The sequence below is a fragment of the Aythya ferina genome (assembly GCF_964211825.1).
Source record: "Aythya ferina genome assembly, chromosome: 6".
Taxonomy (NCBI): Eukaryota; Metazoa; Chordata; class Aves; order Anseriformes; family Anatidae; genus Aythya; species Aythya ferina.
Window position 1 is genome coordinate 6,090,264 of NC_140303.1, and position 12,135 is coordinate 6,102,398.

A 12,135-nucleotide genomic window follows, 5' to 3' on the forward strand; every position below is an offset into this window, starting at 1 on the left:
GAGGCGTAAAAATGTTAGTGTTCGACTTCTGGTGGCGTTTTACTCCCACTTTCACGTTTTGTGCCTTTATAACCATATAAAATATAGGGCTGTGGTGAATTAGGACATCTGAGCCATGACAAAGTTCACTGCTACCTGCTTTCCACAAATAGAGCTTCTCCTTGGTCAAAGCACAGCCTGAAATCGTTAACTTAAACAAGTTTTTCACTTAACAGCAGCCATAATAATTAAGAAACTTGGTTCATTACAGAATGGTTAGTAAGCCACGAGTATAGTTGAGAAGTATGACTTATACTGAGAAGGAAAAAAAAAAAAAAAAAAAAAGGAAAGAAAAGTGGAAGCTCTCTATTTTAAGGTTTGTCCTTTCATCTAGGAACACCTTTTTACCTAGAGGCTTTTGTTGTTGTTTTTTTCTCCCCAGAATTTAAGATTTTTCAAAATCATAACAGGGCAGAAAAGGAATGGGGAGTTTAACCAACCTTTTTCAACTTTTTTCAGTGGGACTGTTTCTACCTGTATTAAAATATTTGAGTTCATTTGATGGATGAGTATTTCATTTAAAAGCAGGCAGCTCTGAACTGGATTTTTTCCTTTGCAAGGCAGATCCAGGTGCCAGAGCATCTCGTGGTCTCAATCTCTCATTTATACAGAATCTTTTACTACAGCATCCTGTACATGCCCTGAAGGAGGGGATTCATGGGAAAGATAAGGCCACGAAGTCCTTTCCCAAGGAACAATTTTATTTTATGTGGGCTCAAAGTGGAGTATTGCAGTAAACGGAGTGGAAGTGTTTAGATCCAGAAACACGCAGATTTTGTTTCCTTTTTTTAAGAATTCTGACAAAATCATATCTGAAGGGGTTGGGGGAGGGGGGAGAACACCACAGGAAAAAGTGCAAAAAGATTTTTATACTTTGCCTTGTATGGATGGAAACTCATTTTGAAAGATCTGTTTCCCAGGGGGCAGAGATCTGGATGTTTACAGAGCTTTCCTCATTTGTAATCAAAACAAAATGCTTGTATGACAAACTAATCAACTATGCTGAACAGACTTTCTGTTTTTTGTTTTTTGTTTTTTGTTTTTTTTTTTTCCCCAAGAAATGTAGTGGGGTTTCTGTTTGTTTCTTTTTGTATACCAGATTTACTTTAGATTAATGATTTAGGCCTCCATTTGTTCAGCTAGTACCATCTGAGTGTACTTAAACAAAAAAACTGTGTTCTAGGATGGGGGCCTACTTGCACATAAAGACATGGCTCCTATAACTGCTTTTTCTTGTGTGGCTTGTTTCTTGACATTTATCATCTGTGTTTGAACTGGAACTGTCAATCAGTACAGAGACTTTAGGAAAAGTGGGAGATGATCTCTATCAGATAAAAAAAAAGCCTTAGATTTGTGTTTGCAATACTGTGCTTAAAAGCAACATTTTTAAACAACTTAAAAGAAGAAGTTAAAAATTTTAAGATATTGCTTTAACAATGTCTAGGGTTGTTGGATTTTTTTTAGGGGGGTGTTGTGTTTCTTTTTGTTTTGTTTTGTTTTGTTTTGTTTTTTAAGATTTGTCAAAAAAAAAAAAAAAAAAAAAAAGTTCTAGACTAGTTTGATATCACAGTTTAACAAAGGATTTCCTTCTTTTCCCGTCTCTACTTATAAATTTGATAAGTTTTCTTGCAGTGTTATGCAATCTCAGCAGTTTGCCAAGACAGTGTTAAATACCAAGCATGCATTTGCAGTTTTATAATTTACTTATTCTCTCAGGGCCCTCATATGGTGACGGAGGAGCTGCACTCCATCAGCTTTGAAACACAGGTCTGCCTGTATGGACTGACTATAAATTTGGAAGTGAGTATTCTTGACAGATTTTCTGTGGCAAGAACAAAAATCACTTTCCATTTGCTACATATGAACAACTGTGTTGGGCATCCTAGGTGCTGTCTTCAGCAATAACCATAAGCAGATGCGAGATATCCAGCACTTCTGGACAGAGGCCTATACAGATCTGCAGCAACGTTTTAGCCATTCTGTTCAGAAGCTGAAATGCTGGCTTTCATGGCAATTTTGATATGCTATGAAAGATAATCCATATTGCTATGCAAAAACTGTAGGATCCATTTAAGCCAGTGACAAAATCCACACCATATTCACTAGAAGGCACATCCCTCCATTAAATGTCATAAATTAACACGTTAGACGGAGTCTATGATACCGACTTCAAGTTGTAGGCTGAGGACATCCCTGTGTGCCTAAAATGGACCTTCAGAACCAATTCTGGTGCTAACCACTGCCAGAAATCCCTTCTCTGGCTGCACGAAGCCACACAGTCATTCCTCTGTATAGCTGTCATGCAGCTTTGAGCTGAGTTTGCTGCCCAGGTCCAGCTAACCTGAGTGCTGACCACCTTCTGGAAGCCTACGTCTCACCTCAAACAGGCTAGACAGACGTTTCCAACAGCTGGTCCTGCTCCACTGCACAGGAAGAGCCAGGCCAAGGAACAGTGTTTGGGTTGGGAGGAGAATGAGAGGGGCCTGAATGAAAACAAAACCTAGCAGAGTGTTATCATTCTCCTCAGCAATATTTACCAACTGTGTTCGTTTTTCCCTCCAGACAAGCTCTTTGCCTGTGGTGATGATTTCCAACGTCAGCCAACTGCCCAATGCATGGGCTTCTATTATTTGGTACAATCTATCAACCAACGACCCTCAGGTAAGTCTTCAGTGTGCAAATACTGACTTCCTGCATTTCCGTGCTTCTGTTAGTTGGTTGCCAAATGCATTCATTACAAAAAAGGCTGTTTCCCCCTCTTAAACAGGCCTGATTTTCTTCACGTTCACTGTCGTCAACATCAAACTCCAACATTATTTGCTTTGTCTTTTGTTCCCTGCCCAGATATAAAACCACATGCCTCTTAGCCTTCATTTTCGTAGGCTAAAGTAGTAATTCATAAACTAAGGAAAGGTGCTCACCCTTCTCCTCAACTTTTCCACTTGGAATTGGCCATTCTTGAATGCTGATGATTAAAACTGCACGTAGCGCAAAATAATTCTGCTATATAACTCAAAACCATTGAAGTAGATATATGGTTGGATCTATAATGCAATTAAATACTGCTTTCCCTCATGCATTTTATAGGAGCCAGTGCTTTATATGGAGAAGATCCTAAGAGTCAGATAGCACCTTTCTGGTAGCCTTAATGCTGAGCAAAAGCAGAATCATTATTTCTCTGCCTCCTGCCAGCTCAGCATATATTTGAGTTTCAGTTGCTGTTACTGCATTTGCAGATTGTAGAACATAATATCTGCATTTATCGGATAGGCTTTACACACATTTTCACTGCCTTGACATACATCACTATCAGAAGCAGAGCCGGGTATCTTATCACCCAAGACAGGCACACTGACAGCCACTCTCTCCGAGTCTCCCCTGACATCTCTGCCACGCGACTGAGCAGAACTTACTGGGGGGCTGCAGGTGGGATGCCCAGGGCATATTTGTCCCAAATTATTCTGCTCCCCCCTATCCTCTGGACTCAGCTTAAGTACTTACTGCTTTTACTGCTTTCTTTTAAAGCCTGTAGTGTCTTTCATAGTTGCTAACTGTCTAACGAAGCATGAATTCTCTTGCAGAATTTATCTTTCTTTAACAATCCCCCTGCTGCCACTTTAAGTCAGCTCTTAGAAGTGCTGAGCTGGCAGTTTTCATCTTATGTTGGCCGCGGACTCAATTCTGAGCAGCTCAACATGCTGGCTGAGAAACTTATGGGTAAGTTTGCAGAAACATACATTTTATTTGTTTGGGCACTCTTCTATTTGATAGTCAGGACTTTAAGCATGACCTCCACTTCCACTGCTGACTTCAGAAATGCCACTGTAACACTGTTTTTTCTTTAAAGAAAAGCACACATCAGCATATTCTTACCACAAAGCAATTCAACTTCTGAACTTGTAGGCTGCTGAGCTGAAGAAAGAGGGCATCAGAGTCACACTCAACATTATTTTGTTCCTTAGCAAGTAATTGTTATCTCTAGCATCAGAGATCAACAATCTTTTTGCTTGCTGATGGGATTTTGGTTTAGTTTGCTTTCTGTTGTAGTTCTCATGGTTGTTTTTAAAAGTACCTGTCCTCTGGGGCTTGTTTAGTTCTGGGATCCATGCTTCACTGATAAAAGCACAGAAAAAAAGGCCCTGCATGACTGAAAATTCAGCAAGATGAGCAAATGACCACTTCGATCTGACTGTCCTCCAGAAGGGAAAGGCCTTAGGGAAGGCTGGCAGAATGAAGAAAGCATCATCTGTTTCTGGAGAATAAATAATTATAACGTGTATTGTAACCTGCAAGAAACTCCAAGTGAGGGTGTAACAATACCTCTGCTGTCAGGCAAGAGCTAAAGCATCTGTGTCAAAGACTGGGGACAACCTTTACTTTCTACTGCTTTCAAAGCTGGGAAGCAATAGCTGGCTTTCTTTGGTAACATGCACTTTTTCTAATGCTTTCTTGGAGATTTCTTGGTTAGTGAAGTTGAAAGATGCCATTGTAAATCAGTAAGAATCAAAAAAAAAAAATAAAAATCATATTAAAACATCAAGATAGGGTGAAGACCAAGAGAAGTAAAACTGAAAACTGAAACTGAGCGCGCACTGCAGGAACAGAGGCCCAGATGGCTTTAGGCAAAGACTCCCCCCAGGCTACCACGAGCAGGCGCTTCAAAAGGATCCACAAAGCTGAGCTAGCAGCTGAACGCTCTCTCCATGCACACAGTCCCTCACCAAGCCTCTCTCAATCCCTCTCCAGGGCTGGATGAGCTGTAGTATTTTTCAACTATACAGATGTCAAAAAATACCTTCTTAAGAACTCCAGAAATACAGACTCAATTTTATTTATTTTGCTTCTAGGGCAACAAGTCAGTTACAATGATTACCAGCTGTCCTGGGCGAAGTTCTGCAAGGTACGGTTCTGAAAGTAAAGCACGGACTCTGCTTGAACATCTGCACACCTACCTGTGCCACTGATCCCAGCAATGAGGTTCCCACTTACCATTTGCAGGACTTCTAGCCCAGCACAATCCTATTAATTCTAGAAGTTTAACAATTAAAACAGTATTTCCTGAAATTTAAAGCTGGCACTTGATTTATCTTTATTTAGATCTATTTAGACACATTGCTGCAAGTACCAGAAACTGTCATTATAGTCAAGAATGCCCTATATATTTCTGTAAGTGATCAATAGAGTGGACTATTATAGTATAGAGTAAATTTTCATAAAGCATACAGTATATTTTGTTCTATATGCTCAGTTGTGACCTAAATAATTTTAAGTCTGTATAACATATTCAAAATATTCAGTAACTTTGATCAGGAACAAAAGAATTGAAAAAGAAAGGCAAATCCATTTTGTTCATATTAACCACATTATTTAAACACAACTAGAACTTTGCAAGTATGTTCAACTTTCTCCTCATCATTTCTCTCAAAATGTAATTTCATAATGAAAAAGAAACTGAGCATGCTTTTTCTTTAAACATGAACAAAGAGGCACTTCCAATGCTTATCTTAAAAAAAAAAAAAAAAATGTTTTTACATTAGGTCAAAAGAGGGAGTCTCAAAGCAGCAACTCAAATTTGCCACAAAGAGAAACTAGATTATCTTTAAGAATCTGAGATAGCTGTATCATGTTGATGAGCTGTAACAACACGCTCACAATGCTCTTCTTTTCTCATCTGTTTTCCATTAGGAACATTTACCTGGGAAGTCTTTTACCTTTTGGGTTTGGCTTGAAGCTATACTGGACTTAATTAAAAAACACATTCTTCCTCTTTGGATCGATGGGTGAGCAACACAGAAACAGTTTGGTATACATTGATCTCTCCCTGCTTTATCTTTTTTCTTTACTAACCTCACTTCTAGCTAGAGAATTTGCAAAGAGTTGAATACTGCTGTCTCCCTCTTCCCATTTATAACTTTTCAAAATTTCTGCCAAAAGGGAACACCGTTGAATCTTCCAGAAATGCAGCTTTTGATCTATTTATCAGTTCTGTCAGTGTACAGTCAAGTGCTGTGACGAATTTCATCACATTTCATAGTACTGAGAGCTCAATGCCACACTCCACAAGTAATTCACGTGAAGCTTTTGTGATATTTTCAAGACCTTACAGCTTTTGTAACCAGGCTTTGAACACCTGCCTCAACTCCTGTATGAAGTTTGGCCAAATGCAGCACACAGAATGAAGTCTATCATTTTTGCAAAAGTAAAACCATGATTTCCTGTCACACTATAGGTACGTAATGGGCTTTGTAAGCAAAGAGAAGGAACGAATTTTGCTCAAAGACAAGACACCAGGAACATTTTTATTAAGGTTTAGTGAAAGCAATCTGGGCGGAATTACCTTTACTTGGGTGGATCAGTTAGAAAATGGTAAGTACAATTAAAAATAAATAAATAAATAAATAAATAAATAATAATAACAATAACAATAATAATAATAATAATAATAATAATGTAGAGTTCAAAATCTGCAATACACCTGTAAAACAATAGCCATGGTTTCTTTGGTTTAAAAGTAAGGTTCATGTGTATCATGTCTTTGTTCGGTTTGGGGCAAGACAGCAGTATCATATTTACTACAACACAAACTAAAACTCTGAAACTCTTCCTCTCAGTTCTTTAAATTAACACAGGTAAGCTCGTTAGGAGATGTACCTGCTTTCTGCAGGCTTTAAGTTCGTTCCCACACGTGTAGAAAGTGTAACTTGAAAGACACTAACATAAAGGTAAAACCCAGGCCAGAGTAAATCGCAAAAGAAAGGCAAGAAGTGCTCCAGTAGAGATGCTGATCTAGCCACTTACCAGCTGCTACACACCTTTGTGTTTTACAGGAGAGGTAACCTTCCACTCGGTGGAGCCCTACAACAAAGGCCGCTTAGCTGCACTGCCCTTTGCCGACATACTGCGAGATTACAAAGTTATTATGGCAGACAACGTTCCCGAAAACCCTCTCAAGTATCTGTACCCAGACATTCCCAAAGATAAGGCCTTTGGCAAACACTACAGCTGTCAGCCGAATGAAGGTTGGGCTCTGTTTCTGTACTTACCCCTTCCGAAAAGCAGCTTCAGGGTCAAGAGGCAATTCAAGGAATTTGGGGAAAGGAAGAAGGGAACAGATTTCCGTCAATAAGGATCCTCAAGAGAACCATTTTAATCCACGTCTGTCATTTAGACAGCTTCACCTTGCAAATATAGCTGTGGTCTTAGAGGCTAAACCAAAAACATTTAAAAGAAGCGAAGAAATAGATCTCGAGTTAGGATTTTTTTTTCCTGACCAACACATTGCAAAATTCAGTACATGCATGTTCAAAGGAGATGAAATTGAAAAGCTCATCAGCTTCATAATTGTGTGACACTGTAGCATGCTTTCTCCTCAATTTCAAGGCATTCTGTGTTTTCCAAACAGCTTGGGAGACCTGCTTTAATTCCACAACGAGACAGCAGTAATAACCCCTGGCAACTGCAGTAGAAAACACAAAAAAAAGCTAGATAAGATTAGCTCCAAATATGTGCTTGCTCTTGTTTGGGTTATGAGTCAGGCCATTTTTAGATCAAGCTTGCTCCCTCTCAAAAAAAGCCCTGTTTTTTTCTAGATTATATACATTCCCCTGAACTTTCATTATAAAGCAATACAAGCCCATTTGAATCCAAATCCTTACGCTTTTCAAAAGATACTTGGAACCAGCAAATGCCTTTCCTCTTCATTTTACTGCAGTGGACTTTGCCTAATGCTCCAGTCCTCTGAAAAATTACGTATGCGTTTAATTTCAAGCCAGAGACACCTCCGAAGCTGTGTCTAGAGACAGGGCTCCACGCAAGCATTTGCAGCACCGAGATCCCGAGGCTCGGAAGTACAAAGCTTTTGGAGTCACAGCACAGGCCCTGTGGCAGCCCTGAGCAGCTCCCATTCATCAGCTGCTGTATTACACTTGGGGAGGGTGGTGTAGATTATTTCCCATCACGGGAACACAGCCAGTTATGTGACTAAGACCTGAACCCAAACACTAATCTCAGGAATTTCCCTGATTTTATGGCTGCTTATTTAATCATAAACATGGTCATTTCTCTTTTAATATACTATGGTCTGCAACATAACCAATTTTAAAGAAATAACAGCGTTAGTAGGCAACATCTAATCTCTCTAATATTGATTTTTAGTCTCAAAGCCCTCAGACGGTGGAGTGAAAGGTTACGTTCCTTCTGTATTTATCCCAGTCTCCAAAATGTGAGTAACCTTGTAAGATGTATTACTCTTTTGTGTGCTTTTCACTACACCTACATCCTGTTTCAAACTTTTCCCTGGCTCCCTCCCGCCAGTCAAAATAGTTCAGGACAGCAAGGCATTGTAAGTTTTTGTTTGGCCAAGGACTGCTAAAGACAAGGGAAGTGAAGAGCTTCAATCCCAGAGCGCTTTTCCTGTGCATGGAGCCAAACGTGTAAAAACTGAATGCAGACTTTATGGTATGCTGCTCTACATCATCTTCCACTCTCCCCTTTTTCTGGCCAGCCACTGATATTACAGAGTCAAGATTAACCTCTCCCTTCCTTTGGCCCTATTCCCTACGTTTTTAAACATACACCAGGTCCTTGGCGTATGCTCACAGCAAGCCTAATAAGCACAGGCTTAACTGCCTCAATTAAGCATTCAACATGAGTGATCCACCATGCTCCACAGCAATCTTCCATCAAATTGGTGGGATTTACATTACTTTTAATGTCATTTTCTATTTTTTTTTAAGCTTAAATGATTCTACAGATCCACATTCTCCATCAGATCTTCTTCCTATGTCTCCGAGCGTTTATGCGGTGCTGAGAGAACACCTGAGTCCCACAGTGATCGAGACTGCTGTACGTTGCAAACATTTCCACTCCTAAGTTACTGCTAAGCAAACAGGGTGTATACAACACAGGTGGTGGTTGTAAAGTGGCTGCTGTACCATTAGGAAAATGCTCGAGCTCTTTCAGCAGTTGCTGCATTGCGTTCTGAAACGGTGCTGCAGACATCTCCTACTCGAGCAGGGATGGGATGCTGCAGATACTTGGAAGCATTGCTTCAGATGAAATTATCAAACTCACAGGCCAGCGAACCCTGAGTGCCAAAATTCAGAGGTCTCAGGGTTCTCGCACAAATGAAGCCAAATGCAGATGGACTACAGTAATTTTGTAGATAACACAAAGGACACGATTTCCTCAGGAAAGCCGCACAGGGAGCAGACACATTTCTGACCCTGCAGACTCACACAACTCCTCAGCACTTTTGATATCTGGTACCAGGATGAGAAAATTAAAAAGTCAACTCACATTTTTAGCAGATAAAACTCATATTCATTAAGACTACAGAGGCAGATTGGTAAAATACTGTATCGATCACAGCACGGTCTGTTAAAAATATTCTCCACTTTTTCCTAACAAGTAGAAATGTTGTTCAGAGCTCTGCGCTTCCAAAGATCAGTTCAGCTTTCAAAATACAAAGTCAAAATCATGTGGCTTAGAGTAGTGCTGATTTTTCCCCACTGGGGATTTGTCCAGCAAAATTCTATCAGGAAACGCAGCAGTGGTTTGGCTTTAACCACTTTAAAAGAAAACATCCTTTCAAAAAAAAAAAAAAAAAAAAAAAGCTTTTAGTTTCCTACATATTTGATGATTTATGATCTTAAAATGATTGTGTCCTTAAAAGCCTGTCTACTCCCCTCCGAATGACTCCCTGTAAACTCTCCTCCTCATCTACAAACCAAACAAAAATAAAACAGATTCTTGGCTGTCTGGAAGCGTGGTTAAAACTTCACATACCAAGAGAGGAATTCTTTAAAATAGACCAAGCTGAAAAGCTGATCGAGAGCAAAATATTCTCCTTTTCTTCTTCAACATTTTTCTGGTAGTGCTCATGACAAACTGATTCTTCAGCTAAAACTGAAGTAGTAGTCTGAATGAAAATTCTGGGTTAAAAGCTCCCATACTCACTCATCTGCCATTTATTTTCATGTATATTTAAAACAGTTTTGACCTTCCGAATTGCGTTTGTGAACTACGTGTGTATTTGCATTTCCCCGTTTCTGGGGTGAAAAGAAAAGTTGGCTTCACTTTTGTTTAACATCACGTTCAAAACATTTGTGGTTTCTTTTTAGCACGCACAACAATTCTCAAACCAGCTCTGTCCAGAGCTTCCAAACCAGCTGTGATTGTCACCATATTCTGGGGCCACAACCACACAAAAAAATTACACAGTGAGTTGGGAGAGTCAAGTAAAATCATGTTGCAGTTTTTAAGGGTACTAGAGAAGTAGTTCGGCGAACTGCTAGATGGTAGGTGGATTTCTGGAGGCTCTTGCTAGACATGTGCTCAAGTTCTGCTAGAAATTAGGGCAGAAAATTGTTTTGGAAGATTTTAACATTCCTGATTTCCCTTTTCCACTCTATTTACCCTCCTAAATGAGAATGGGCATGATATGGAGGTTTTTTTCTTTATTCCTACAAATTCACAAAACATAATCTACCCACACGAAGAGCTGGCACTATACTGAAGTCCAGGAAGCAAGGTTATCAAAGGAGCCGGAGCAGGTTTGCTTTGCAGTTGTTTTTGAATGAACAGCAGTAATTGCCTTAAGACTGATCTTTTCCTTTTTTTTTTTTTTTTTTTTTTCCTTCCAGCTGAGTTCTCCTTACTCAACTGACTGAACTCCACATACTGGAATCTTGTGGACACTGGATGGGTTAAAAGTCTCGAAAATATTTTCTTCATCATCTTTGTAAACCAGCATTTCCTGGAAACCATTATAATGCTGTCCTCACTGATAAAAGGCCAAATCCTTTCTGGACTGTGGGTCATTTGACTCTGGTTGGGTGCAGCAGGCATAAATACTTGCAGAATTACTGGCCTTAGAATTGCTGTAAATATGACAGTGTAAGAACAGAACTTTTTGCTTCTGATAACAGCATATAAGGACAAATAAAGACTTTAAGGCGTTTGGAGAAATCAGTTTTTATTACATGAAATAGTAACCATCTTTCTGTATGCCCTTGGTTTAGCTTCTATTTTTAATTTAAGATTCTCATCCCTCTGAGTTCAATTGTCCCGTAGGTATCCAGGGGTTCTTTTTTCCCAATGATGAACTACCTCGAGCATAGGTTTTTATCTGCCACTGCAGCAGAAGCTGTGGGAGAGAGGAAGGCAAGACTAGGAAGAGAAGGGAGTTCTATGAGGAGATCAGACATAAAACTTGTGGTGACAAACGGCTCTGTCTTCATTTTTGCAGCTGGAAGACAGGGTTAGTAAAATCTGTCACTGTTTTCGGGGGGAAGTAAATCTGTGTGCAGTACTTACTCTTGTACCTGGGCGCTATCAGAAAGCCTACAAACTAGAAGTGCTGATCTGACACACGGTTTGGACACTATCTGGTAAATGCAGACTGGGAGGCAGTTTTAAGAAGTAATTACTGAAGAGCTGCAACATCTTCTGACCACTGGGCACGTTGTGACACATGACAATGTTACATGCCTGTTGGAAACTCACCTAGTAAGCAGAATAACTGGTTTTATACTGCCTTTTTATTTTATTTTATTTGCTTCAGGCGTAGATTAATGCTTGCTTGTTTGAGGTTTTTGTTTTTCTTTTCCCCCAATACTATCCCTAAAAACTGTTAATGGAATAATAAACTGGCGATTCCAAGGCCACCGTCTTTCATGTGTGTAGCCTCATTAAGATCTAATTCTTGTGTGCAGAGTAAATGGTTAACGCAGTTCTTAAAACACACAAACAATTATGTATTTGCACTTTATACTCTTCTTGAGCATGTACTCAAGAGTATTTATACTCTTCTTGGCACAAATCAGATAACCAGGGTGAAAAGATGGAGTCAGTTAGACCCAGATTTCGCTTTCATTTCTCTACTTCGCTCACCCCCTTCACCCACAGTATTGATGTTAATTAGCAGCATCGCTGTTAGAACAGAAACAGATTATTCCATGCATCACCCAAATACTGCATTGGACTGACTTTAAATTAACAAACGCCTCTCCGTAGCTGACTAATCTGAGCTGATTCAAAGCTAGCTGCAGATAGGAAGTCCTATTTTCTCTCAGAAAGCATCGTGTATAAATGATT

The 12,135-nt window shown here is 39.6% G+C and overlaps 1 protein-coding gene across 3 annotated transcripts in view; it reads left to right on the plus strand.

The window, feature by feature from the left end:
• Nucleotides 1-11,710, plus strand: part of STAT4 (signal transducer and activator of transcription 4) — a 41,103-nt gene extending 29,393 nt beyond the window's left edge. For all 3 annotated transcript variants that reach the window (XM_084522892.1, XM_084522891.1, XM_084522893.1), the window contains 10 exons: nucleotides 1,756-1,839; nucleotides 2,602-2,700; nucleotides 3,621-3,756; nucleotides 4,887-4,939; nucleotides 5,725-5,819; nucleotides 6,269-6,405; nucleotides 6,867-7,058; nucleotides 8,194-8,260; nucleotides 8,775-8,883; nucleotides 10,683-11,710. In XM_084522892.1, coding sequence (XP_084379018.1) covers nucleotides 1,756-1,839; nucleotides 2,602-2,700; nucleotides 3,621-3,756; nucleotides 4,887-4,939; nucleotides 5,725-5,819; nucleotides 6,269-6,405; nucleotides 6,867-7,058; nucleotides 8,194-8,260; nucleotides 8,775-8,883; nucleotides 10,683-10,709 — 999 coding nt within the window. In that variant the 3' untranslated portion in view covers nucleotides 10,710-11,710. The remainder of the gene's footprint in view (nucleotides 1-1,755; nucleotides 1,840-2,601; nucleotides 2,701-3,620; nucleotides 3,757-4,886; nucleotides 4,940-5,724; nucleotides 5,820-6,268; nucleotides 6,406-6,866; nucleotides 7,059-8,193; nucleotides 8,261-8,774; nucleotides 8,884-10,682) is intronic.
• Nucleotides 11,711-12,135: the final 425 nt, after the last annotated feature.